The sequence below is a fragment of the Vitis riparia genome, chromosome 4 (genome assembly GCF_004353265.1).
Source record: "Vitis riparia cultivar Riparia Gloire de Montpellier isolate 1030 chromosome 4, EGFV_Vit.rip_1.0, whole genome shotgun sequence".
Taxonomy (NCBI): domain Eukaryota; kingdom Viridiplantae; phylum Streptophyta; class Magnoliopsida; order Vitales; family Vitaceae; genus Vitis; species Vitis riparia.
The window spans coordinates 23,750,685-23,778,684 of NC_048434.1; the positions used below are offsets into that span (position 1 = coordinate 23,750,685).

Genomic DNA, 28,000 nt, shown 5'->3' on the forward strand with positions numbered 1-28,000 from the left:
CCGTCCAATCAGGTTTGACAGCAACCAGTTTACCAACTCCCATCTTACACAAATCAATAAGCTATCCCCATTTCATTACCCTAATAAACTGCACTGAAACAAAAAAACTTCCAAATTTACAAAGGCATTATTAATGAAGAACATATATGGTATGAAATGGCCTGGATAAAGCTATCACATGGAATAAGCTCACCATTTGGATTAACCATATATAGAACCATAGACATATATGGTGTACCAGTGAAAGGGAGAGGGAGAAGGCCGGGAGAGAGAGAGAGTTGTTAAGGAAGTTAGGAGAATAGGTGAGAATTTATTTGGAAATTTGAAGGTCCAATGGAAGTACACGAAAGGGTTAATTATATACATATAAAAACCATATGTTACGTGCGAAGTACATGTATATAAGCGCAAAATGTCGTGTAAAACCAACAAAAGGGACTTTTCATCCAATACCCTAAAGACTCAGACCAACCCACTTCCTTATCTATCTCACTGTACTTGTATTCATTCCTCTTAGTCTTGTTTCTTCTTCTTTCTTCTTCTCTCAATAATATCATTATTTGATCATATGCCACAAGCTATGCAGTTTGGTGCCTGGAGTCTCTCTCCGATGGAGGATTCTGCCGGCGGTAGCAGCGATGATGGGAGGAATTGCCAAAGAGGACACTGGAGGCCTGCTGAAGATGAGAAACTCCGGCAACTCGTCGACCAGTATGGCCCCCACAATTGGAATTCCATTGCAGATAAGCTTGAGGGAAGATCAGGTAGTTAGTAATTAATTATCACACCATCTTCTATCTTCAATCTTCAATTTCATATGTATTCTTACTTGATTTTTCTAGGATCAACCCAATAGGTCTCTTAGCCTCCCAGCAATTTGGATCCTGATCAAATTTGTTTTATCAATAATTAAATTCTATTTTCTTACTGGATGAACTCAAGCTTGGCAATCTTCCATACCTTCAAATTGTCTCAAAATTTGGTAGCTTGTCCTATACCTGACATGGACTCTATTACTCATGTTCTAAGAAATGGGGTTTTCACATTTTCCTTTTTCTCTGTAGGGAAAAGTTGCAGACTAAGATGGTTTAACCAACTTGATCCCAGAATTAATCGGAAACCATTTACGGAAGAAGAGGAAGAGAGGCTCCTTGCAGCTCATCGGATTCATGGAAACAAGTGGTCTCTCATAGCTCGCCTATTTCCCGGTAGAACCGACAACGCTGTGAAGAATCACTACCATGTTATCATGGCAAGAAGACATAGAGAAAGGTTGAGGCAGTGCAGTAAGAGAAGTTGCCAAGATCATCCTAATGACTCCAACACAAACCCTAGTAGCTTTTTCTTGAAGTTCTCCAGGCCCCAGCTAGAGTATAACACTAAATTAGGGTTTCCGGATTTCCAAAACCATGAAAGAAACGGAATCTTCCCAGTTTCATTCTCAAAGTCGTTGCCTTCATGGACACACAGTGGATCAACGAATAATCCAAATTCACTGAGGCTTGATAAGATTTTTGGTGCAAGTTCTTCTTCCTGTTCGAAAGAGCCATCACACAACGGTTTAGATCAATCTCTTAGCTCTTACTATTCTAACTCTTCCAGCTATGGCAGTTACAGGAATTTAAGTTCACTAGGGGTGCCTTACCTTGGCGATGATCGGGGAATCCATGGAGCGATGAAGAGCAAGTTAGTGAAACTCAGTGATAATTCAACAACATTTCCCAAGTTGCGAATAATTACTGAGCAAAAGCAAGAAGAATCAATCAAGAGCACGGATGTTCCCTTCATCGATTTTCTTGGTGTTGGAAGCTCTTCTTAGTTAGGGGAACTCATGATCTTCATGACTTAGTAGTTCTTTTGGTCAGCTGGTATAATCTTAGACCTTTAGCTCTTCTCATTTTCGTATACATGTAGCTGCCTATGTCCTTTAAATTTAAGGTTGGTTAACTGGAATTTTAGGAATAACACCCAGAGGTGTCTCCAACATTCCTTTGTGGTCATACATACATATATCATTAGAGCTGCAATATTAATGTTTAATTTAATTACGGTTTAATCACCAAGCTCTGTTTGTTTCTTTGTTTTAATTCCTTCATCTGAAGAGTATGTAATGACTGAGATGCTAAATTTTGTTCTATGTATGCCAGTGATTAATTAAGTTGTTTCTGTTCATGGCGGCTCGTAGTACAGAACATCATGCCATATGTTTAATGACCAAGGATTTATTACAATAAAACAAATTTTGTGTTTTCATATTTGAGGCCTTTGGGCAAGCTTTCCATCCTTTATAGGTGACATGCAAGTTCATTTGATAATTGGTCCTAAAATTTGATAGCTGACATGTTCCATTAATCAATCTCTTTGTGATCAAGCGAATGACGGGTTCGTCATTGGTCTGGTCTATTGGTGATGTTAAAAACATTCCCATGCTTCGAGGGTTTATGATCAAGGTTAAGTCAAAAAATCTTTCAGAAGAACAATGTTTTATACATAGTAATTGTTCTATTTGCAATAATGGAATTGACACATGCATGCAGTATCCTGCACACTTGTCTGGGCAGATGGAAACACCATGAACATCAAAGGTATTCAGTGCATTATTAGCATCTGGATCGAAGTTTCAGAACTCTGAAAGAAGAAGTTAGCTATGGGGTGCATCAAGTAACAAAGAAGTTTAATAATAGGCATGTTACATACTCCTTTGAAGATTTCCAAATGGCACAGTACATATTCTTCTTGGGGTTTGAGTTGGTAAACCTCAGACCTATTTTCAACTGGATCAAATCCAGTGGACATTGATTTAACTGGAGAGTAAACCACCATTTCAACCAAATACCATTCAGAGCTCCATCCAAGTACTGGTCCTTTATATATATATATATATATATAGATTGGTGGATTATGGAGTCCCAGGGGTTGAATATTGTCAAGGTTGGCATGAGAATTAATGAAGCCTTGTCGAATTTAAAATATCAATCCATGTCGGCAACTTTGACAGTTTCTTCTAGGATCCATGCTTTTGACAGAAATTCAAATACGAGCGGATATGTTGGAAAATCACAGAGATACGCACATAAATTCAAAGATGAGTACTTGAGAAGTGGGTACACCACTACACCTGGAGAGCTCATTTCTCACCTGAGAGAACCCTCTATACACTTTTCAACCAAGTCCTCCTCCTCTGGTTGTTCCTCTCTCTAGTTATTTCTCATTTGACTTTCAAGAGAGGAGGACTTTATTAACACTATTAATTGCATGCATCTCAATTTTCCATTATATATATATATATATATATATGCATTCCATATGCGTTGTACTCTAAAGACTATTAGTGACCACTCTTACGTATTGGGCTTGGTTGTATATTCATGACCTAAGACCTACTTCAAGGGTATAACACTCATTTCACATCTCAAATCCGAAGACTTTAACTGAAAAAAAATCAAGCAATTATCCAGTGTTTTGATATAAAATTTCTATTACTTATTTTATATCCTTATTTTGCTACTTTATTTTAACCATCATCAGTCGGTCAATTTAGAGTGCATTTGAGAGTGATTCTAGAAAGTGTTTCTAGTATTTCTAATACTTAAATGATCAAAATTTCAAGTATTAAAAATATTAAAAACGCTTCCTATAATCACTACCAAACAGACTCTTAATCTATAACAAATTATTGGATACAATTTCAGCTATAGATTTGTAATCTTCAAATGAATTAACATTTTAACTATACCTATTTACAACATCTTATGAGGACCTGCGACCTATCTTAATTATCAATAAAACTTATGCATGTATTTTCAAATATTAAAAAGAAATGGCAAATTAAAATTGCATTTTCCAAGAGATGAATGGCCTTTTAAAATTTGAGAAGCAACTAGAATATGATCACAAACTCAATTAAAATGAAAATTTCCTATCTAAGACCATGCGGAACCACCATTAACTTCACGTTAAACTTTAAGGTACATAGGGTGTAACCCTCCTTTCGAACCCCAATATTGATTGTGTAGGAACTTCCTATTCCACAGGGACAAAAAATAGAAAAATAAAAAGCCCTTTGCTCCCCAAATATTCATTTTAAAATTCATTTCAAAAGAAAACTCTTTGCATTTCCCTTTCAATTTTTAAGAGGGTGTTTAAAAAAGAATGCCCATTCATTTACCTTAAAAAAGGAAATCAATTTCTTTCATATATTTTCATAATAATTGTTACAAGTGTCTTATATTCTTACTATAACGACGTACTCTTGACCATGTAAATGTTGTTCATTTTGGATCCAAAAAGTCTTTATAACTAAAAGTCTTTATAACTATGTCTATAAGATTAAGAAAAGTGTATACATATATAACTTTAGAAACTTTTTTTTCAAATTCGATGTGAGATATCACATTACCCCTCTTCCATGCTAACACAATGTCCTTTTTGTATCCCATGAGATTGTAGTGTCAAACAAACAAATGTCTTTCATAGGGCCAAACAAACCTTTACACTAGGGTCGATGATTGATTGATACTATTTGTAATGACCCGTTCCCAACTATGTAGATATTATTTACTTTGAATCCAAATGACTCTTATGACTTTAAAACACATTTACAAGGTTAAGAGAAATATATATATATATATATATATATATAGTTTTAAAAACTTTTTCTCGTATCCAATGTGAGATATGAACAACTTCAAATTTAAATAATTGAAATAGTAATTAAATTCTAACATTTAAATAATGTTCAAAATTAAAAGTTTAAGCAAAAAAAAAAAAATCCCTAATAAAGACAAAGTCACATCCTAACCATCATTTCTCGCCCGAACTGAGAGTAATTGAAAAAAAAAATGTCAACAGAATAATAAGAAATATTAATACAATTTCATAAATAAAAAAAAGTTTCAATTATGATTACAAATAAAAAATACAATGTTTAATTTTTTTCATAATTTTTTTTCAATTCAAACATGTTAAAACATCCAAAACTTTTCAACCAAATATTTTCATATTTAAGTTAATAATAATTTCATATCAAATCCAAATAAAATGTAATCTAAATATTTTTACTTTGGTTATCAAATAATAAATGGTACCAATTAGTTGAGATTTTACAAATGAGTGGTTAGCCTCAAATTTGTTCATTTTAAGGTGAATGAAACTAAACATTCCAAATATCAGTAACATCTGGCCAAACCTCTAGAGGTTGGGGTTCAAAACAATTATATTCCCTACTAATAAATGTAAAAATAAACTATTATATTTGATTGACTAAGGTCAAAAGGTAAACATTTATAACTTGTTGACTAAGATAAAAAAAGGGTTAATAATTATAACACGTTGTCAAACACTTTGTTTCATTCCCTATCAAACAAACTCGAGCCAAATATGTTATTTCATTTATTCAAACTTACAAAAACATAATATTTCCATATATTTTAGTTATAAACAAAAGAAAATGTTTTCATATATTTTTCATGTAAAATATATTTGATCTATACATAGAAACAAAAATAACATTTTACATAATTCAAAATAACATATAAAAAGATATCGTCTTCTTTTAGAAAATTTGTATTAATTTTCCTAGCCTTGTAGAAGCACTCAAAAGCCTGAGGAATTAATTTAATCCTAAAGAATTACTCCTCATCTAAAATAACATAAGAAAATAATTATTACTATTAATTATTTATTTAAAAATTATGAATTGACAATCCTAATAATATCTTGTATTAATATTAATATTCTTAATTACAAACACTAATTTAAAACTCTTGCTCTTAAATCCAATACGAAGAATCTATAATTTTTTATTTTTGTTTAAACTAAATCTCATAAAGAACCACTTCCATTTATTTAATAATAATTATTATAATTTTACTTTTCTCCTCATTTAAACTTAAACCAAGAGTCATCTATCCAAGCAACAATCCTAATTATGTTGTAATTTTTTATTTTATTTTTTTACATATTGTCTGTGTAACGCCCAAGCATTTTCTTTTAAGGGTAATTTAGGAAATTACTAATAATAATTAATTTAGTTAATTAATTATTTTAATAAAAAGGAAGAGGGGTAAAAGGGTAATTTTACGGATAAATAGCCTAGGTATAAATTAAAAATTTTATTCTTTCCATTCTTTTCTGAATAGAGTTCATATTCGCAGAATTCTAGAGAACGTAGGTTGGACTCAGATTTCAGGGTTGAAGAACAGATCTCTATAGGCAAGAATCTAACCCCTAGTTTAATATTTTAGATTCATTGATTAATTTCAAACACATTAGATATATTTTTTTTGGAAAACCCCAAATCTAGATTAGGGTTAGATTATTTTTTAAAATTCGTTTTAATATCAAAATAATAAAAATTTAAGATTTTGATTTTATTGTTGGAATTTAGGAGATCTTAAATTTTATTAGATGAAAAAAAAAAAATTCATTGGAAAGTTTTGATTTTAGGTTAGGGTTAATTAAAAAAAAAAAAAAATGAGAACGCGTGTCCACAACACCGGAAGGAAAGAAGGAAAAAAAAACAAAAGAAAAAAAAAAAAAAACAAAAGGTGCGTGTGCCAGGAAGCCCTTATATATATATAATGGATGGCAATGGAAAAACAAAACACAGGGCGCGGCAATGCTATGGAGGCTTTTATATATATATATATATATATATAATGAATCATCATTAGGCAAAAAAAAAAAAAAAAAACACAACTTGCTTTTTGGTGTGTACCCGAGATGAGTAATGGTTGGGTGACTATTGAATTGGATAATTAAAAAAAGAAAAGAGTAATAATAATATTTAGTTTTAGATTAATAAATAAGATAATAGTAATAATGGTCTTTTTATAATAAATAGAATGAGTGATTTGGCAAAATATATATATATTATATATATAGAATTTTATAATGAAATAAAATTGTAATTTAATTAAATTAGTAATGTGTTATTAGAAACAAATTGAGAATTTATTAATTTTAATTAAATAAGGAATAGAGTAATTAAATTATTACTTTGTTAATCAGAAATATTAATCTTAACATTTAGAAATTTTTTAGGATTATCAGATTTATATTTTGAGGTAAATAGTAATAGTGGTCTTTTTATTGTGTTAGGTGAGGAGTAGACTTTTCAGGGTATTTTTTTCCTTCAAGGTCTTTGCACATTTTGAGGTAAGGGAAGTTAATGCAATATTTAAAAAATTAAATTATTTTATATGTTATTTTGAATTGTGGAAAAGAAAATGATATTTTGTTACCATGCATGGATCAAACTGTTTTGCACTAAATATTATGTTGAAATATTTTGTTTATTTATGACACAAAATATGGAGATATTATGTTGTGTAAATTTGAATACTTGAACAAAAACATCACTCTGGTTTATTCGGCCCTATCAACGGGATATAATAGTTGACTATTCGGCCCTGTCAACGGGATATAATAGTTGACCTTTACATTTCATGGTGGGAATGTAATTGATTGGGACCCCAGCCTCTAGGGGTTTGGTTAGAGGTTACTAGTACTAGTAGTGTTTGGTTCCTTCCACCAGGAACAATTTAAGGCTAGCCACCCATTTGAAAAGTCCCACCTAATTGGGCATTTGATATTTGATAACCAGAGTAATGAAAATTGAATGGATTTGATTGAATCTTATGTGAAAGTGTTTGAATTTGATATAAAAATGGTTGGTTGAATTTTGAATATATTAGTATTGTTGAAACTCTGATATTTGATGAAAAAAAAAATGATATCTCCTATTTGAAATGAAAATATTTGATCCATGAATTGTATTAATATTCCTTATTGGGCTGTGAGCTCATTCCCAATTGTTGAAAATTTTTCAGGTACTCTTAGTTCGGGTGAGGAGTGATGGCTAGGCTGAGGAATAGTCATCATTAGAATTTGACTTAGGATTTTATGTTGGATTTTGTTTTAACTGTTAGTTATGTTCATTTGGATCATTTGATATTTGGAAGTTATTTGGAAATTGAATTTGAGGATTTTAGATTTTGTTCTGCTACTCTGAACAGGTATTTGGTAATTGGTAATATCCAGTTACAATATGATTGTTTGGGTCAGATTATACTTTAAGCCTTCGGGTTTGAGGTGTGAAATGACCGTCACGCCCTTGGAGTGGGTCTTGGGGCGTGACAATCTGTGCACATAATAATCATCATATTTACTTTATTGTTTCCCATACCATCATAACATAATATTTCATCTTCATTGAAGCCATTTTTTCTCATTATATTATTATAAATTATTTTCTGCAATCCTTTACAATCTAAACATTTCATCTCCACCACACCCATTGCTTCTTTTTATTATCTTTTTTTTACCCCCAATGCATACAATCTTCCATCACATACACATAGTGTAACTTTTTTTTCTTTCTTTTTTTTCTTTCTTCCCCTATCTCACTCTCTTTTCCTATAACCAAGTTATACAAGCAAACACATTCTCACGTTCTCTCTTAATTCTTACATTTTAACATGTGTTATTTCCTTATATGTATTTTTTATTTAATAGATCTACTTGTTCAAATAACCCTTTTTTTTTTTCATAAGTACAATAACCCTATGCAAGCTGTCCTTTATACTTCCTACTCCAACACCACATCATCTATTACACCATAGTGTTTTTCTTTCTTTCTTTCTTATCATATCCAATATCATAGTCACACACTTTTATTGTAACCATTTTTTTACTATTTTTTTCCACATCAAGATCTATGATTTCTTTTATTTTACTTATTTATTTATTATTTATTTTATTGTTTAGATCTATTTAACTGAATATTTGAAATTTCTTTATCTCCATTAATAAATCATTCTGTATTAATATATTTTCTATTTTTTTATTTAAAAATAGATAAATCAAACCTTAATCTAGATTTAGATTTTCTAAAAGAATAATTAAATTCTTCAAAACTATTTAACAAATTTGAAATATTAATTTAAGGGTTAAAATTTTAGCTAAAGAAACCAATCTTCAAACCCTAAGCTTCAAAATCTTCAGCCCTATATTGCCTTACATTCTCTGATATTTCTAATCTTTGTGCAAAAAGTGTTTTTGTATAAAGAAGTCAAGGAATCCAATTTATACCTAGGGTTTTTAGTTTGAAAAAAACCTATCTACCCCTAAAATTTAATTCAAGGTGTTACATCCTCTTCTCCTTAACAAAAGTTTAGTCCTCTAAACTTGACATACCTGAGTTTTGAAATAAATGTTGATATTTTTCTTTCATTTCTTCATTTAATTCCCAAGTAGCCTCTCAAATACTATGATTGCTCCATTAGACCTTTACCAACTTGATAATAGCATGAAGTAATATATTATCCATCGTATCTACAATCTAAATTAATACTTCTTCACGAGTTTGCAAAATCTAAATAGACTCTAATTTCATAACATGAGAGAGATCAAAAACATATTTCTTCAAAGCCAATACATGGAATACATTATGAATTTTAGATAAGCTTGGGGGTAAGACTGCTTTATGCTAGGAATCCTTGGATTTCTCTATTTCTTGGCCTTGGATCATGTAGGGTGCATGCATCTATCTTAGGCTTTTTCTAAATCTAACGCAATAAAAACAAATGACATTAAAAACCATTATTAATGTAGATCTAAAGTTAGAATGCTCAAACATGTGATCTAGATGTTCCTAGATCAATTTCCATCTGATAAAGACTGAAACCATAATGGTCATCGTAGAACTCATCTACTTAATGATCTTTCACCCAATCTCTCTCTCCATGGGTCTTGGTATGAGGGAAATGTGAGTTTTTTTTTCTCTCTCTAGAGGGTGGCAAGGGTTTCTCGACCTCTTTGGAATCTCAAAACATATGAGAGAAAGAATGAATCCCTAACCCTCTTCAAGGGGTTTATATAGGCTTCCATGTGGGCTTAAGTGACTTGAGTCTAAATTAGGTTTGGATTACTTAATCTAGCCTATGTGGGTTTTAATTAATTAATTATTGCTCAAATACCACTCGAATAATAACCAAAAGTCCAATAGGGAACACCTAGATGGGGAAATGGGGCGTGAATGAGTGATTTAAAAAATTTTAACTGAATTATTTATAAAATATGTTTAAACTTGATCTCAAGATTTCACCCCAAATAAAAATATGATTTTTATGATTAATTGATATCTAAATATTAACAACATATATTGATATATGTTAAGGACAATAATAATAACCACCAAAATAACCAACCTAACAATCTCAATGGTAATCTCAACAAATTAATTAATAATTAGTTATAAGTATAAATATATATGTACTTTTTAGGAAAGCCCTACAATATATTCAAATTAATCAAATTAACCTAATCTAGGCACTTAAAACATAATATCAAATATAAACAAATAGATAATGGAAAACCCCTACAAACTTGTGGAGATAAAAAAAAAAACCATAAGGTCTAAGACCTACCAATCTAAATCCACTATTCAAAATCAAGTTACACAGATTTACCTGATTGCTTTACCCTAAAGACTTACACTTTAGTACCTACAATTTGATACACGTCTGCGACACAACAACTTTGTATTACTCCCTAGTAGATCATTTGATCCCTCCGAAGGTATTTGGGTCTTCAACCAACAATGCAAAGATCCAAATCCTTGATTGAGAGATCATGAATGGTATGATAATGAGTCTTTTTCTCAAGGAGTCCATCAAAAGAATAAGAGGTCTCTAAAATCTTAGATCTTACGATATTTAATCTTTTAGCCCAAATCTCTAACCCTCAAGGGGTTATTAGAGAGGTATATATAGGCACAAGTCAAAAGAGTCCTAGTATCTTAAGTTTCCAAATTAGAGTTTGAGTGAAATTCATCCAAAATGAGTTTTTAAACTCAACATGACTTTCATGACCACTTGGGTAGGCTTGGACTTCTTGAGTGCTCTGCTTGAGCATTCCATGTCATTTGAGCAGGCTAACCGCTTGAGTGAGATAAACCACTTGAGCATCTCCTATTTTTCAAAAAACATTTTAAAAACATTTTAAAAACATTTTAAGTCCAAAAATAATACCGAACCTTTTTATGCCTGAAAGAAATCTTATATGCCACAAGCCAAACTTTTTTAGATATACCTGTGACTTCCCCTACATGAATGAAAATTGTCTTAAAAAAAATGCAAATGACAAGCTAATCAATCAACAGAGTACAACTTGGAAAGTAATTGCGTCAAGATAGATAGCTTGTGACTTTGAACATTCCTTAGTGAAATATTATCAGATTTACTAATTAATTAATGAACGTGATATCTTGAACTATTCAGCTATTGATGTAAATCAAGACAATAATATCCACACAATTCCCTTCCAAATCACTATTGATTCTCATGTTTGTGTTCATTTTGGCCTTGAATAGATCTTGGTTTCATGGGTGCTATAGAGAATTTTAGCCTTAAAAATTCTCATAGAAACCACCCCATTTCACACTCACATAGGTGATTCCTATTAAGAGTATCGTGCCATACCCCACTCATTTTCCAAGCTATAGGACTTATTAAAAGCAAAACTTAACATAGTTAATGTTGCAAAAAAAAACATTATTTCATCATAGAAATAGGTAAGAGAGATTATCTCTTTAGTGTTTCTCTTAGTCATTCATAACTTAGTTGTTCATTTGAACCTAGATCTTAGGATCTCCTGTTAATTAGGTTGGGTTACCATTATGAAGACTTTTTGGTCATAGGCTTTAATCTCATTTCCCCTAGTAAGTAGTTAACTTTATCTCTTGTCAAACCTTTAATAAGAGAATCCTCAAGGTTGTTCTTTGATTTGATGTAATAAATGGAAATAACTTCCTTTGAAAGTAATTGTCTTGTATTTTTTTCTCTAAGGACTCCCAAAGTTCCTTAGCAGTTCTTATTAGACTATACACACTGTATAATGTGTTGTCCAAACTATTGAAAATATAATTCTTGCACAGGAAGTTAGAATGATTCCAAGCTTCCAGAATTGTTTGCACTTGTTCACCAATTTCACCATATTTTAATATAAGGGCATTCTCATATAGGATCAGAGCAAGATTTAGGGTTGTAAGGTAGAACAACATTTTTTTTGTCACCCCTTGAAGTCCGTCCTAGTGAACTTCTCAGGTTTCTCACCATGTGAGGTAGCCAAAGGTATAATAGAAGATGCAGAATCCATCTTCACTAAAAAAATCAATTGTAATAAAATTAGAACTAAAAACAAAATTCATCTTAAGATTGTTATCCAAATCGCTAAAAAATATATAGATAATAAGTGTGTACAATAAATATACAAATAAAATAAAGTAAATAGAAAATTGAAACTCACAAATAAGGTTGAATGAGGCTAAAGTTTGATTCTATGTCCTTAGGACGAATTTGTCTCACTCAGGTGCTTATGGTTTATTGATAATCATCTCTTAGGATACAACGATTACTTTCTTGTGATATTAGCACTTTAAATCACAAGAAACAATGATTTACTTGGTAATTTGTACTCTTTTGAATACCAAATATTTGGTAGAAAAGAGAAATGACTAGACTTGAAGTTAAAGAGGACTTGAATGTTTTAAATGACAAGAAAGGAGAAAAAGTGGAGAGAACGAATGAATGAATGAGGAATGGGGAGGGAGGGGGTCCCTATTTATAGATTTGTTGGTGACTTATTAGAAGAGACGTGCCTTTAAAATACTAGATAAATCCTTTGAAATAAGTAACATCCATTAGGAAAAGATGTGTCCTAATTTCCATTCACCTATATTAGACACATCCTTTGAAATAAATAGCATCCATTAGGAAAAAATGTGTCCTAATTTCGATTCATCTATATAAATATTCCAACATGATCTAATTCCCCTAGAGATTGCAAATTGCAAAAGGGAAAGGCTTAGGTCTTGTTCAAAAAGCTTTTGATTTGGACAATTGCTCAAAGGACAATGACAAGCATTTTGAAGTTGATTCATTGCCATCAATTGATGATTTTAGACATAAGGAATGTTTTGCCCAATCCAAGCTTGTTGAGGAGGTGTAGATCAAAATTTTACTGAAGACATTGAGCTATTACGATTTGGGGATGTAGTTTTCTAGGAGAGATTAAATGGTATAGTTGATGGGGACCTACCAATGGGAATAGAAACCGATGGTTCAATAAGTAGTATTATGGAGTTCACACTTTTCCCTGAAGTTGCAACTACCAACACCAATAGTGTAGTCTCAGTTGCACCTTGAATTCCAGTCCTGCATGGCCATACATGGGCACCTTGGTGCACACTATCATTCTTCTAATGCTTTTCTTTTCCTTGCAATCTTACCTGTTTTAAATTTGGTTTTCAAAACCTTTTTCATTAAAAAAATCTCAGATTCTAAATTTCATCCTTAGGTTAACAAAATCCAGATTTTAATAAAACTTTTGCTGCCAAGTTTCATTCTAGCATGCACCTTTTTTATTTTCCTTGTTTTTAATAGTTTTTTTTTTTCGATTTTTAATAATCATGAATAAATTTTCTAATTCCAAAAATAATGTAATTTCTTCCAACTTTCAATGATCCTTCCATATGATCATCGGAAAGATGGAGTTCATAAAATGAATTCATGGAAATAAATTAGGCCTTGGTGGGAACCTAACAACCATGATATTTTCTTTGATAATAATTCAAGTAAATTGCATGATTGATATTGATTAACTTTGATATATTTTTTAATATACATGTGAGATATTTTACACTTATCATTATGCACTAAGCTTGTCGTTAAGGTACAACCCTGAATCTATCTTGTTATTTACCTCTTATTATCATGATGATCATCCTTGGTATCCATTGATTAACTAGTTGATCGTCATACTTGCCTTAGTTGATTAGTAGAGACCTAATTTTAGGGCTTAAAGGGGTGTTACGATTTTTCATCGTACCTTCCCAATTAATAACCTGACCCTCGAATCTAGACTCAGTTTTTACAAACTTGTTTTTCCTTTCCAAGAGTCACATTTAGAGTTTTCTTTCATATTTTATTTTACCTTTTAAAAATAAAACAAAAATAAGTAGTGACTTAAAAAACTTTTCCAAAAATTAGTTTTTCATCGTACAATTTTTTTGTAACTTTTTTTACATTTTTTATCCTTAGTTTCTTTCAATATTTATCAAATTGTCATCCTACAACACCCCAATTCATCCATTAAGAATGATATTATTGTAATTTCATCCAACTTCAACACATTTTCTAACTTAGACATCTTTTGTTATGATGATATTTATCCTTATTTTTATATTATGTTTACTACACTGTCATTCATTTCATTTAGTGATTACACTCATTATGAATGATATTCTTATAATTTCAGTCAACTTCAACTCTTTTTCCCATTTGGACACTTTTTTTTGTTGTAATTGTATTTTATCCTTACTTTTATATTATATTTACCAAATTACCATTCAACCACTATTAAGAATGACATTCGTGTAATTTCAATAAACTCCAACCCCTTTTCCCACTTAGAAACCACTTCCCTATGCCTTGTTTATACTATATATAAAAGTTGAAATGTGGACAATATTGTTGTGATTGTCTTTTACCCATATTTTCATGAAAGATTTACCTGGTTGTCATTCCTTTTGCAATGTGCCTCATTTTTTGCTCCACATCACTTGTAGATTTTTTTTTTCATTTCAAAATAAACTTACCCTTTTTCCATTCATTCGCACCATAGGAATCATTTCTTCGTCTTCCTCATATTAGGGTTTCTTCTCATTTTGTTCAATACCACCATTGAACCTAAAACCTCAAAAAACGCTTATGACTATTTTTTTAGCCCAATTCCCTTCAGTTATTTACTTGTTTGTCATTCATTCACACCACAAGAATCCTATTTCTTCTTCTTCTGGATATTAGGGTTTCTTCTTATTTTGTTTAACACCACCACTGAACCTAAAACCCCAAAAAATGAAGCAACTGCAAAGTGTACTTCAATGCCAAAAGAGACGAGGAAGAGAGTCAGATTTACGGAAGATAATGGAGGGGAAAAACAGATTGAGAACTGTAGAGATCGATGGATCGGAAATAACAAAGTTTTTATATGTTTGATTTTTACTTGTAAAATTTGATTGTCATATTAATGTAGAAATATGTTCTACCATTAAAGAAGTCAAATATCTATATAAATATATTTATAAAGGACACGACCAAGTTGCATTTAATATTAACTATCAAGACGACTCAGATAATATAGATGAAATTAAGAACTTTCAAGCCGCACAATGGATTCTACTCTACATTTGTTATGCCTCAATGTGAGTAGGTTATTTTATCTCATTTGGTCTTCTATCCTACAAGGTTATTTTTCTATTTTTGATGCAAAACATCATACTCAAAATAAAACTCACAAACAACATCAACTATTATTTGATGACACATGTGTTGATCTTTAAAGCATCATCAATCCAACAAACTACATAATGCATAAGAAATCACAAAAATAATCAACTATTACAGTTTTTGAAATATGCAATATTGACTCTATTAGAGGAAGATAAATATAAGAAATGCAGGTAAATGATTTTTAATAAAATGCAACTGTTAAAATCGAATAAATAATAATAAAAAAATACATATATCAAAACAATAGAAGAATAACACTGATATTTCTTTTCACTTCCTTTTTCCAATTTTCACAGCAACTAAATAAACATTAATTTCAAAATAATATTAATTGAATATTTAAAATGATATCTAAATATAAAATAAAAAAAAAATTATACTACTACCTAACATTTTACGGTCCTTGTAAACCAAACCTAGTATTGTATAAAAGTTATGATTATTTTCTAATTTCAAAAATAAATATAAAACAGAAAAGCAAAGTGAGCTTGGGGCTAACTTTGATGGGCTTTCATCAAGACCTATCTATGGAAGTCGCACCATTTACCTGTATTAGAGATCAGCCCGCTTAAAGCCCAATAGTTAAAAAATTGGGCTGGCCCAAGTTAAGCCCATTATCTGACTACTGGCTAGACTCACTCTGTACACCGCTCTAGGGATTGCTTTGCGGCAGATGGAGTCACGATCACTGCTTACACAAAAGCGTCCTATCATTTGCTTCTCCAAACGCTGCTGCGTTTCGATCGATTTCTGAGTTCAAGGTATTGCTCCAATCTCTATTCCCAATTCAATCAATCAACTTCGTTGTGTGCAGTAGTTTGGATGCTGAGAAATACTTATTTACAGTCGTTTGGATGCTGAGAATAGTGAGAAAATGGGAGAATTTTGAATCATAGATTTTTCACTATCTAGGGCTCGAGAATACTGAAAATGACAGTGTACCTAAGGCTCCTATGACTCCTTCGCTTGGTTGATTTGAGGGTTTTTTTTTAATTTTTTAATTTTAAATTTTTTTGCTTGTTTGGATTTTTGGCAGCAAAGAAAGAGAGAGAGAGAGAGAGAGAGAGAGAGAGAGAGAGAGAGAGAGAGATAATATAGGAATTACGGTTAGTTTTCTTTTATTTTTCTTCATTCTCTTTCTCTTGGAACCAAACAGAGGGTCGGATTTCACTCTGAGGGCTTTATAACTTGGGAATGCTATTGCTGGAAGGTTCAAATTCTAGGGTTTCTCTTTGAACAGCCGTGGAACTGTTGCAAGTCTGGATTACAGCTTAGAATGAAATTTTTGTTAGATTGACGGTTTTTGCTATTTGGGAATGCTTTCTTCTTGTGTAAAAATAAATTTGGTTTAGAGAAAATATGAGAAAAGTAACTAAAATTTTAAATTGTAAAATTTTTGCAATTTGGCAATACAGAAAACTGCCACTTTACTTGAAACTTGCATTGACTGACTAGAGGGTTTTATTTATTTATTTATTTATTTATTTGAAGCAAAGGATGAGAGATAACACAGGAATGAAAATTTTGCTTTCTTTTGCTGCTCTATTTTCTTGCAGACCAAAGAGAAAGCTCGGGCTTCTCTTTGAAATGCTGTTAACTTGTTAATGCTATCACTGAAAATTTTGAATACTAGGATTTCATTTTGAACTACGGCTACAATTAGAATTTTTATAAAATTAACTACATAGGAGCCTATTAGGGTGCCCAGTTGGTTAGGACAAATATTGGATGTGTGGTAGAGGTGCAGTATCCTGGATTCGATTCGTCCCGCTGGTTGAATACTTTGGATTACTTAATGCTGCGAGGTTTGGACCCCATGGAGTGTCTGGAGGGACCAGCCATGGAAGGTTCCTTGGTTGTAAAATAAATAAAATAAGATAAACTACCTGAGAACATTATCTTATACAATTATATATTGAATTAACATTCACTAATTTTAGCATGTAACATAAATGGTACCTACTATGCTGCAATGGAATCCCAGTATAAATGAAAGCCTTGGGAAAAAAATGAAGAGCATCAAAACAAGGGTAAAAAATCTTTATCTTAACAGAAGAAAAGAAAGAATTTTAAAGTGCAAAATAAGTAAAATGAATTTGATTTTATTCATTGCAACCAATAAAAAATAAACTGGTGAATTTATTATGATCTTTAAGATGAAGTTATTATTATTATAGTTGAATAATAAAGATGTAGAATACGACAGAAAATAAGTGATATAATCAGGGTACTTTAGGAAGAGAAAAGTCTACAAACTCTACATATAATATGGATATAGATTTATTTTCGTCTCTATTTTTTTATGAAGTTTGAAGAAAATTGTCTGGGCCTTTTGGGTTAGGGTATTCTATTTATAAATTGTCTTGCTTAAATTATATAGAATTGAATATGTGCATTATTAGCTTGTGTCTCACCTTGCTTAGGTCTGTACCTTATGCCTAGGCTTCAAAAGGAGTATTAGACATCTCTTGCACCTCTTAAAAGCATGTTCAAGGGTCAATAAGGCGTAATGCTGTTGCGGTGTTCTGCAAATTCCATGGTAGGTCATGTTCAAGGATCATGATGTATGCCTCTGTGTAACTTGTGCCTCTTCTGGACTATTTGGAAAAAGATATATAAAAGATCTTTTGAGAATGTGGAACTCTCAATCCAAAGGTTGAAGTACTTGTTTTTGTGTAACTTGTTAACTTGGACCAAACTGTTTATTGGTGAAAGATTGATGTCCATAGTGGATTTCATTGATTAGTTGGGGTCGGTTTGAGGGAGTAGTTTTTTGTTTCCTCTTCCATTTTTTTTTTTTGGCGCTTTTTGGCTGCCATTGTATACGTTGTGTGTACTTTGGTGTGCCCTTTTTGGCGCTTTTTAATATAAATCTCATTTACTGATCTTTAAAAAAAAAAAATGATGTATGCCTCTCTGTGGTTGGGTTAAACTAGAGGTGTGTTCCTGATCTTTTTTGAACTCCATGTAATTGTGGCTCTGGTCTTGTAATAGTAACTTTTCTCTGTGAAATATCCCTTTATCTGACCAAGTAATGATTGCTCTTTTCCACAGGCCATAGATCATTTTTCTCTGATGGTTTTGAAAATGATATTTTTTAGTGAAAGAAATTTATCAAATAAAAAAATGTGAATGATTCAATTTAGGTTGTTTTTAGATTGTGTGCTGCCTCTGCCTTTTATCTCTATCTTTATTAATTTGATATGAACATGGTATTTTGTCTGTTTCTTTTTGCAGTAGCTGGTGTTAAGTTAAATCTTGAGCAGTGGTTTGGGATTCCACAGAAGATGGATATAATTGAATCCATCCTTGACATTCCAGTGCAAGATCCAAAAGAGGAAGAGTTCTCTTCTGCTGATTTGAATTGGACCAAGTTTGGAAATCCCGAGCACCATGATGATGTAGCTCTTATTCCTTATGCACGAGTTGATGCATTTATAATTGGAGAATGCTCTAATGTTGAATGTCCAACACGGTTTCATATTGAGAGGGGAAGAAAACGATCTAAAGGCAGCTTAAAGGAGTACAAAAATGATGAATATTTGGAATATAGGCTGTAAGTTTTTATAGTATTTGTTGACCTCGATATACTTGTAGCTTTGTGTTCGTATGTCACTGTATGGTGCTGGGAGGGCATTACATTATGTTTAGAACCAGAGTATCCAACTTGGATAAGCTCTATATAAGCATGCAAACTGCAATAAGGTTCTGAGCAACTTGATTTTATGGTAAACTTTATATTCTGTTTTGACACTTTCTGATTCAAAATTTTCAACTGTATGTATTCTAATTAATATCTCCTTAGTGCTAATAAAAATGCATGTATTGAGAAATTTTTTGTTGCTATCATTATTATTATTGTTACTATTCAAACTTCAGTTACTTATCAAGATTCAAAACCAGAGCTTAAATCCTTGTTTGGACAATTGCACATTTTGAAGTGCTTCCCAGTTAAAACTTTCTGGTTTTTTTCACATATAGTTCCACAAGTGGTGAATGAGCAAGGATGACAGTTGACCATAGACTTAGATATGTGTTGTAGGATGATTGAGTGATATAGATTATATTGTTTATATTGTCGCAAATTACTCTTTAAACCATAATTTAAGCTATTGTGCTGATCTTTTTTTCTTTTTCTTTTTCTTTTCTTTGTGAAGGTATTGGTGTTCATTTGGTCCTGAGAACTATGGGGAAGGTGGGGGTATATTGCCAAGCCGGAGATATAGACTTAACACCAGAAATCGTGCTGCTAGACCTCAATCTATGCGGGGCTGTACATGCCATTTTGTAGTGAAACGCCTGTATGCCCGTCCCTCACTTGCACTTATTATATATAATGATAGGCGTCATGTGAACAAGTCTGGTTTTGTCTGCCATGGCCCCCTAGACAGAGATGCAATTGGCCCTGGTGCCAAGAAAATTCCATACATTTGTAGTGAAATTCAGCAGCAAACAATGTCTATGATCTATCTTGGCATTCCTGAGGAAAACGTGTTAGAGAAACACATTGAGGGGATTCAACGTTACTGTGGTTCAAATGCCAAAGTTAATAGCCTTGCTTCCCAATATGTTCACAAACTTGGTATGATTATCAAACGCTCTACCCACGAATTGGACCTAGATGACCAAGCTAGCATTCGAATGTGGGTTGAACGCAATAAGAAATCCATATTCTTTTATCAGGATTCTTCAGAAGCAGATCCTTTCATTTTGGGCATTCAAACAGAATGGCAGTTGCAACAAATGATTCGATTTGGCCATCGCAGTATTATGGCGGTTGACTCCACATTTGGAATAAAGAGGCTCAAGGTAATTGACTCATTATGCTCATTTTTTTCAAGCTGTTCAATATTAACAAACAGGATATTTATATGCTATGATTGGTTTGGATGGCAGTACCCTTTGTGCACGCTTCTTGTGTTTGATTCAAGACAGCATGCACTCCCTGTTGCATGGATTATTACCCGTAGTTTTGCTAAGCCAGATGTGTCTAAATGGATGAAAGCTCTTCTTGATCGAGCTCGTGGTATTGACATTGGGTGGAAGGTCAGTGGGTTTTTGATCGATGATGCAGCAGCAGAGATTGATTCTATAAGGCAGGATGCTCTTGCTCTTTAAGTTTAATTTAATTTATATATCATATGATATAATATAGTTTAATTTGTTTGGTATCAACCTGTATTTCAGGGATGTATTTTGCTGCCCTGTGCTATTTTCCCTCTGGCGTGTCCGTAGATCATGGCTAAGGAATATCATCAAGAAAAGCAGCAATGTTGAAGTTCAGAGGGAGATGTTTAAACGGCTGGGAAAAATTGTCTACAGCATTTGGAGCGGAGTGGATTCTCTGGTTGCCTTGGAAGAATTCACCCAGGATTTTGTTGATCAAACTTCCTTCATAGAGTACTTCAAGGCATTGTGGATGCCTAAGATAGGTTAGATGACTTGCTCTCTCGCTCACATGTACTTGCCTGCATGCGCACATACACCCATCTACCACACATGCATACATCCACCTACACTTGCATCTGGATATTGTGTGTAACTGCCTCAATGTTGTCATATCTAAAATTAGTATCATTTCTGTTGCAGAAATGTGGATTGATATGATGAAAACACTTCCACTTGCAAGCCAGGAGGCATCAGGTGCCATAGAAGCATATCATGTGAAGCTGAAAGTTAAACTATATGATGATTCACATCTTGGTGCACTCCAGAGGGTTGATTGGTTAGTGCATAAGCTAACAACTGAGCTGCACTCGAGCTACTGGCTTGATCGCTATGCAGATGAAAGTGATTCCTTTCAGAATGTTAAGGAAGAATATATTGCTTCTACATCTTGGCACCGAGCACTGCGAATTCCTGACACTTCTGTTATCTTGGAGGATAAGAACCAACTTTTTGCCAAGGTTTTAAGTCAAAAGGATAGCAATCTAACACATCTAGTGTGGAATCCTGGATCAGAATTTGCTTTTTGTGACTGTGAATGGGCAATGCAGGGAAACCTTTGCAAGCATATCATCAAGGTCAATATGATCTGCAAAACTCATCAAGCCTATCAGTCTTCCATGTCATTTCAGTCATTCAGAGAGATCTTAATGAATCTGTGGAGAAAACCAATGGATGATTCAGTTGCATTGGATCAGGCGGTGGCCTGGACACACCAGATGCTTGATCAAATTCAAAAGCTTGTTGAACTGAACAGTGCCAATGACATTGGCAGTGTGGTAAATAATCTGCCTTTGAAATGGGTTTCCAAGAAAGGTAGAACATTTGTTGGCAGACCATCATCCGCCCCATCACTTCCCTCTAGTTCCAAGAGTAAACCCCTGGATGCTGCTGCACGCAAAAAGAATCGGAAGCGGAAAAGATTGTCACGGTTGAGATAGTTGAATGATTTGGTAGATTAGGTTTTCTTCTTGGACAGTTTTGACCTATGCAAACTGGATTTCTGCTCATGATTCAGATACTTTCTTTGGGTATCCAATTCAGTTCCTGATGGACACTAAAGTTTTCCAGAAACTTGTAATATATTCCATCTATCAAGGATGAGTGCGCTTGACCTTAGCACCAAACTTGTATTTTGGCGCATGGTGTGTTTATCTGGTAGATGCTGGAGTTAAAGATTCCATTGAAGAAATGAAGGATTCATTCTTAAGTTTTAGCTCCCTACACCTCTTTTCCCCAGCCGAATATCAAAGAGACTTTTCCATAGAAGATAGATGGATGGCTCTACCATTAATATGATAGTCTTGGGCACTTCCATTGGTTTTTTGTTCCCACAGTCCTCGGGCTCTGTTACATTATTTGGTTTTTTTGGCCTCATGCATAAATCTTTTGTCAGGAAGAAAGAGTATGGGAAAAATCTACTTTGATATTGATGATTGTATGATCTCCATGTTTTGTAGATTTACACCTGAGAAGCATGTATAGACCAGTTACAGAAGTAATAATTGGAACTATGTACATAGATTCTGTTTCTTAGCTGATTGCTTGTGGAGAGGTTTTGTAATAGACCTTTATTATTTTCAGAGATTTTAAATTTTGTGCAATCAAATGCAGTGTAGTCCCTTCTTTTTTTGTCTCCTTTTACTGCAAAGAAATATAATCGTGGGGGAATGCTTTGAACTGCTTTCTGACTAGCACTTCCTCTCTATATCTGAAAGTTTTTCCATGACTGGAAGCTGTCTGAAGAACTAACAACTAATGGCACACGCAGTTCCCCAAAGAGGCTGTGAATTTAAGGAGTTTGAAATGGCACATGAATTCCAACCCTCTTACATGAACTTCAATAGAACTTTTGATGTTTTTGTCTCCCAAAATTTGGATTATTTCAGTGGTAACAATATAACAATAAATTTAAAAACAGAATGAGATATTCTGAGCAAGGGGAGCTGGGTTGTCATTGGCCCACATGGAAATAGGGGTGGAGAAGCAAGAGGAATAAGAAGCCACATGATTTGATGGCCAAGGTGGACCCCAAGACTCACAACCCACCACGCAAATTCTCATACAAAGGCTTTGTAGGCTGCCAATAGGAGTGAGGCAATCTCACCTTATCCACACTCCCACCACAACATTGCATTACACTCATCATCTCTTCCTTCCACATCACTCCTTATCAATTATCCAGCCCCCTTCCAAAACATTGCTTAGTCTCTGAATTTGCACTTCAGCTTCTCCTCTTGCACTTACAGCTGCAGCAATGGCATCAGTCAACTCCAGTGTTCTAGCATGTAACTATGCCATCTCCGGTGCTGGAGCTCCGGAGCTTAACTCCAAGCTTGTTTCAATGCCATCTGCTGCATCCCCAGCTGTGGCTGGTCTCAAACTGCCTGCGATCAGGGCCCAACAGGCCAGAGTTTCTGATTCCAAAAATTCGGGTGCTGGCGAGGGGAGAAGAGCTGCCCTTGTGTACTTGGCTGCCACCCTTTTCACCACTGCTGCTGCCACCTCTTCTGCCAATGCTGGGGTGATTGACGACTACCTGGAAAAGAGCAAAGCGAACAAGGTTTGTTCCAGGATCCTTCTTTTTATGTTTTTTTATTTTGACTCCTATACAATTATAAACAATACTTATACTGAAGTCGGATCATGAATAGGAGTTGAACGACAAGAAAAGGTTGGCTACAAGCGGAGCAAACTTCGCCAGAGCATACACTGTTCAATTTGGAACCTGCAAGTTCCCTGAGAACTTCACTGGCTGCCAGGATCTCGCCAAGAAAAAAGTGAAACCCATACTCTCAACTAATATCCTCTGTTTTCCCAGTCGTATTACAATGATGACTGTATAACTGATTTTCTTCCGTTTTGTTGGTGCAGAAAGTGCCTTTCCTTTCTGAAGATCTAGAGTTGGAGTGTGAAGGAAGGGACAAGTACAAGTGCGGTTCCAATGTTTTCTGGAAATGGTGAAGAGGGCAATCTGTTTATCTCTCTGGCAAACCATCTACTACCCTCCAACATGTATCTAATTTTCCATCGAGAATCTTTGAATGCTTTACTCAACTTATGTTCTCTCTACACTTTCTTTCTGTTGCTTTCTTTTTCTTTTATTGAGTACTCAGAGGTTATTGTGGAATGGTGGGAGTTTTGTGCCCAAACCTTGTGGCTGGGTTGGACCTCTAAACATGGCTTTGGGTTTAGGTTCCTTGGTTGGATCATTCTTAGATCGACTATATTTGATCAGTACATAAAATAACTAATGGGGTTGATCAGGGAACTCCCCCTCTGCCCCTACACTTAAAAGCGTGAGTGATCTAATAAGGGCTGTTTGTGGCACCTGCAAAATTGGGCTGCTCGATCACCATTACAGTTGCTTCCTATTTTAATTTACTGATGGTTGGTTTTCCTGCATACAAGGATTCAAGATCATTACAGAAAGGCATTCTTCAATAACTAATGTAATTACTTTGCAGAAAATCAAACCATTCCCTTAGTAGGCAGATTGGGGTGAGTAGGGGTTAGCTCCCTGATGAGTTCAGGATTCTATTGGGACTGTCCCATTGCAATCCCTAATGTCACAGATTTCCTGCTAGATTTCCTGCCTGTGTGCAAGTTAGAGAAGAATAGATAAATGAAAACCAATGAGTTTTCAAAATCCTGTTTCAACCAGTTGAGAACCAAGATGACAATGTGAACATCCCATTTATAAAATGAATTTGTTTTCTGTATACATATCCCAGTAATCTGTATATGTATCACAGCAATCTCTACAAAAACTAAATGGATTTTTCTATATGAACCTGTGATTGTATAACCTGAGCTTGAAATAAAAAAAAAAGACAAAAATTACAGATGGAACATGGTTAAGAGAACCTGCCCAACATAAGACAAATCATCCTGACTAGCCAGTCCAACCACTCAAGATGATTGCACCTTCAGCAGAATCTTGAGGTAATAATGGGCCATATGTGCTTTCAACCTCAAGAGCACTGGCACTAGATTGAATTTTTGATCGACAAAATGCACAACAATCCCAATCCAATGGTTCCCAAGCTGTAGTATGGTTCAAATTTATCCCATTTGCTCAAAGCTGCCGCAGATCGCCAATTGCTGAGATGTGATTCAAGTAAATCCTCAAGATCAAATTCAGTTAACTGCTATCAATTTGTAAATTTCCAAGGTGGTCTAAACACCATGATGAAGAAACATTGCTCTGCATCTGGGGACATGACACTGGAAAGACCACATCTGTAAAACCTGAGACAAATTCACAGTGCCACTTTGCTGCTGGAGCAAGACCAAGTAGAGTAACATTTTTCATGCATATCCCTTCATAAGGTGCACCCTCAATACCCTCCAAGAGTGGGGCTTTCGTTGAATTCAAACTGAGCACATTACTTATAAAAATACCCTTTATTTTTGGGACAGCTTTTGGGTCCCATCCGTCATCAGGGTGGTCATTGGAGCCTCTACTGAACCTTATAGGTACCTTAACTCTCTCCATTCTTATGTTATTTATGGTAATATTTACCACATATCCTCCTCTCCCCTTATCAGTCTTTATTCGTACCCCAGCTGCAGAATCCCAAATATGCAAATCCTCCATGGTGACATTTGAAATTCCACCTGACATCTCACTGCCTATTCCAACCCCAGAACACGTTGGAGTAGTCCCTGAAAGTCTCCTCACTATGATGTTTGAGCTTGGACGAGCCATGGCGATGCCGTACTGATCCCACCCACTTTTCACTGCTACAAGATCATCCCCGCTCTCAATATAACAGTCTTCAATGCAGACATTGGTACTTGAGTCTAAACCATCAAGTAAGAGATTAGAACTTCTATTCATTTTTTTAATCCTTCTTTCATTGATCTAGCAAATATCATGCTTAGATGAAATGCAGAGGGGGAAGGAACAAAGAAAGGAGAGCATACCTGGATCAATACCATCGGTGTTTGGGGCATTAAGAGGAGCCAAGATTGTCATGTCTTTGATAACAACATTGCTGAAACAAGTAAAAAAACAAATTAGCTAAGACCATAAAATTTACTCTCAAATAACAGGCAGAAAAAGAAGAAAAAAACAGTCATTAATCCTATTGTTTATGAGTGTTGTAATTCATTACATATTTCCCCTGTCCCTGTGCCTGCAAATCAATCCTTGAAACAATTAAGCCCACCATCAGGTCAGCTCCCATAAAATGTGATCTTTTACAATGAAATACCCCACTATTTCAAGTTCTTTTAGAGCGTCCCCTTTATTTTTCCCTCGAGATCAAGGCAGTTTTCTTGGCTATACGAAAGGGAAAAATTAGGTCTACTAGTTAGTTTAAGATTGGATTGAGAATTGAGAGAAGCTCAAGGCTGCAAGCATAGCTATACTCAGTGTTTATATAGTCACTAATGTCACAAACTATGTTATTCTTCACTTTCTTTAGAGTGTAATCATTTTCTGATATTAAATCAATTATCTTTACCATGGTCCAAGAATGTCTATTTCATATCAAAATGAGCTTGATCATCGAATAACTGGATAAGCATATATACACTTGAAATTGCTAAAACTACCATGTAAAGAAAACAGAAAGAAGGTGAATGGAAATTAAAAATAGACCACTCTAGAGAAGCCAAACCTGCAGTAAACAGGATGGATAGTCCAGAAAGGAGAGTTTGTGAAGGTGAGGTTTGAGATGAGAATGTTCTGAGAGTTCTTAATTTCAAGCAGGTGGCCTCGGGTGTGCTCCAATGTCCTGTTCCACCACAGCTCCCACCACATCTTTCCTTGACCATCAATTGTTCCATTCTGTCCTGAAACCAACCAAATAATACAGAGTGATGTGATGCTCATAAACCATTGGTTAAAGCTACCGACAGTGCCCAAATTGAAATGTCACAACTATCCAATCCCGGGTGTCTGAGGGTACACCAAAGGACTCCTTTGATACTTTTTCTTGTTGCAAATATTTTCAATGTCATGTATGCACATTAGGAAGCAACAGATAGTGTTCAACCACACAAAAAACTACCACAATGGAAACACCATCCCAAAAGGCGAATACAGGCATAGCTCAAATTCCAAAAGTGAAATAAAATGGATTGTTGATGCATCATACCAGTAATGACAACATTGGTGAGAGCATCTCCATGGATAAGACTAATATGTCTTCCACCTAATCTCTCTCTTCCTCTTCCATATGAAGGCAAAGGCTCTATGATTGGCCAGTCCTCCAAATCCTATTTTTAATACAATTCAAACAAACAGAAGTATTTAGTAACTCACCAACAAACAGATGCTTACCCAGAAAATTTTGAAAAGAAGAATCGATAAGGAAGTGTTTGGATTTAATTAATCTACCACTGGTTCAACTGATTCAATCACAACTGCATTGTGGTCTGAGCACTCAAGAAACACCATCACCGTAATCACCAAAACAAACACCATCCTAAGCATATTTCACTAATTTTTCAGAGGAAAAAAGAAAACCCAAATCCAACCACAACCCTCAATTCAATTAAATCATCCAAATAAACAAAAATCTAATAAACCCACTTCAGAGAACATAAAAACAAAAAATAAATAAATAAACCCGTTTCATAAAATAGGAAAAACCAAAACAGTAATTTTTTATTTTAGAATTTTGGTACCTGGGAACCCAGAATCACGGCACCCTCTTCCAGAAAAAGGGTGAAATTGCTGGTGAGATTGAAGCTTCCCGTAACCCATCTTCCTCTTGGAACGTTAAGCTGGGACCCACCTTTGTTTCCGAAACTTTGCATGTACCGTATAGCCCTCCGAAACGTTTCGGTATTGGACGTCACGCCGTCGCCCACCCCACCGAAATCTCTTATCGACATCACCACCTTCCTCGGCGGCACCTCCCGGAAAAACCCGAAACAGCTGGGTGTTTCTTCCGATATTCCGGTTTCTCCGCCGCCCAACACGACCCATCTCGGGAAAACAGTTTTGGTGCCGATTTGGAAACAGGAAACGACTAGAACTATAAATACAAGTGGCAGAAATGCCCATGAAGGCCTGGTAAAACCACCCATTGCTGCACCAAACCATGCTTTCTCTGAATCCATTTTACACTTTAGATACATTAAACTTCTGAAATCTTCCAACTTGAAATTTATAATTTATAAATTTAAAAAAAAAATAATTAATTGAAAATAAAAACTGGGGTAGAAAAAATGGTGTATGGTGAGAC

General features: G+C 34.1%; 4 protein-coding genes across 6 annotated transcripts; 3 read left to right on the plus strand and 1 right to left on the minus strand.

Annotated features, from left to right (window-relative positions):
* Nucleotides 1–551: 551 nt before the first annotated feature.
* Nucleotides 552–2,162, plus strand: LOC117913426 (transcription factor MYB54). Its single transcript, XM_034828401.1, has 2 exons — nucleotides 552–764; nucleotides 1,065–2,162. The coding sequence occupies exons 1-2, from the start codon at nucleotides 569–571 to the stop codon at nucleotides 1,817–1,819; spliced, it is 951 nt and encodes a 316-aa protein (XP_034684292.1). The 5' UTR covers nucleotides 552–568; the 3' UTR covers nucleotides 1,820–2,162.
* Nucleotides 2,163–16,021: 13,859 nt separating this feature from the next.
* Nucleotides 16,022–22,430, plus strand: LOC117912518. Of its 3 annotated transcripts, none has more exons than XM_034827124.1 (7): nucleotides 16,022–16,114; nucleotides 17,777–17,892; nucleotides 18,591–18,909; nucleotides 19,511–20,162; nucleotides 20,250–20,449; nucleotides 20,541–20,785; nucleotides 20,943–22,430. In XM_034827124.1, the coding sequence occupies exons 3-7, from the start codon at nucleotides 18,641–18,643 to the stop codon at nucleotides 21,737–21,739; spliced, it is 2,163 nt and encodes a 720-aa protein (XP_034683015.1). In that variant the 5' UTR covers nucleotides 16,022–16,114; nucleotides 17,777–17,892; nucleotides 18,591–18,640; the 3' UTR covers nucleotides 21,740–22,430. The 3 variants fall into 3 exon arrangements, with proteins under 3 accessions (XP_034683015.1, XP_034683013.1, XP_034683014.1); XM_034827122.1 differs by having other exon boundaries at nucleotides 17,796–17,892; XM_034827123.1 differs by lacking the exon at nucleotides 17,777–17,892.
* A 520-nt stretch (nucleotides 22,431–22,950) lies between these two features.
* LOC117912521 (photosystem I reaction center subunit N, chloroplastic) lies at nucleotides 22,951–23,928 on the plus strand. Its single transcript, XM_034827126.1, has 3 exons — nucleotides 22,951–23,361; nucleotides 23,453–23,578; nucleotides 23,673–23,928. The coding sequence occupies exons 1-3, from the start codon at nucleotides 23,056–23,058 to the stop codon at nucleotides 23,760–23,762; spliced, it is 522 nt and encodes a 173-aa protein (XP_034683017.1). The 5' UTR covers nucleotides 22,951–23,055; the 3' UTR covers nucleotides 23,763–23,928.
* Nucleotides 23,929–24,462: 534 nt separating this feature from the next.
* On the minus strand, nucleotides 24,463–27,999 carry LOC117912520 (probable polygalacturonase). Its single transcript, XM_034827125.1, has 5 exons — nucleotides 27,438–27,999; nucleotides 26,906–27,026; nucleotides 26,426–26,600; nucleotides 25,728–25,798; nucleotides 24,463–25,604 (listed from the first exon to the last, which is right to left on the minus strand). Exons 1-5 carry the CDS (start codon nucleotides 27,891–27,893, stop codon nucleotides 24,943–24,945), a joined length of 1,485 nt encoding a protein of 494 aa, XP_034683016.1. The 5' UTR covers nucleotides 27,894–27,999; the 3' UTR covers nucleotides 24,463–24,942.
* Between the last annotated feature and the right edge of the window lies 1 nt (nucleotide 28,000).

Excerpts from the sequence above, each read along its gene's own strand:
- LOC117912520 (XM_034827125.1), bottom strand. The coding sequence starts at position 27,893 with ATGTATCTAAAGTGTAAAATGGATTCAGAGAAAGCATGGTTTGGTGCA. Across the intron at positions 27,027-27,437 it reads CCGTGATTCTGGGTTCCCAG|GATTTGGAGGACTGGCCAAT; the intron begins GTACCAAAATTC and ends TATTAAAAATAG. Across the intron at positions 25,605-25,727 it reads CACCGATGGTATTGATCCAG|ACTCAAGTACCAATGTCTGC; the intron begins GTATGCTCTCCT and ends TTGATGGTTTAG.
- LOC117913426 (XM_034828401.1), top strand. The coding sequence starts at position 569 with ATGCCACAAGCTATGCAGTTTGGTGCCTGGAGTCTCTCTCCGATGGAG. Across the intron at positions 765-1,064 it reads TAAGCTTGAGGGAAGATCAG|GGAAAAGTTGCAGACTAAGA; the intron begins GTAGTTAGTAAT and ends TTTTCTCTGTAG.
- LOC117912518 (XM_034827124.1), top strand. The coding sequence starts at position 18,641 with ATGGATATAATTGAATCCATCCTTGACATTCCAGTGCAAGATCCAAAA. Across the intron at positions 20,450-20,540 it reads GCAGAGATTGATTCTATAAG|GGATGTATTTTGCTGCCCTG; the intron begins GCAGGATGCTCT and ends CCTGTATTTCAG. Across the intron at positions 20,786-20,942 it reads ATTGTGGATGCCTAAGATAG|AAATGTGGATTGATATGATG; the intron begins GTTAGATGACTT and ends TTTCTGTTGCAG.
- LOC117912521 (XM_034827126.1), top strand. The coding sequence starts at position 23,056 with ATGGCATCAGTCAACTCCAGTGTTCTAGCATGTAACTATGCCATCTCC. Across the intron at positions 23,362-23,452 it reads AAAAGAGCAAAGCGAACAAG|GAGTTGAACGACAAGAAAAG; the intron begins GTTTGTTCCAGG and ends GATCATGAATAG. Across the intron at positions 23,579-23,672 it reads AGGATCTCGCCAAGAAAAAA|AAAGTGCCTTTCCTTTCTGA; the intron begins GTGAAACCCATA and ends TTGTTGGTGCAG.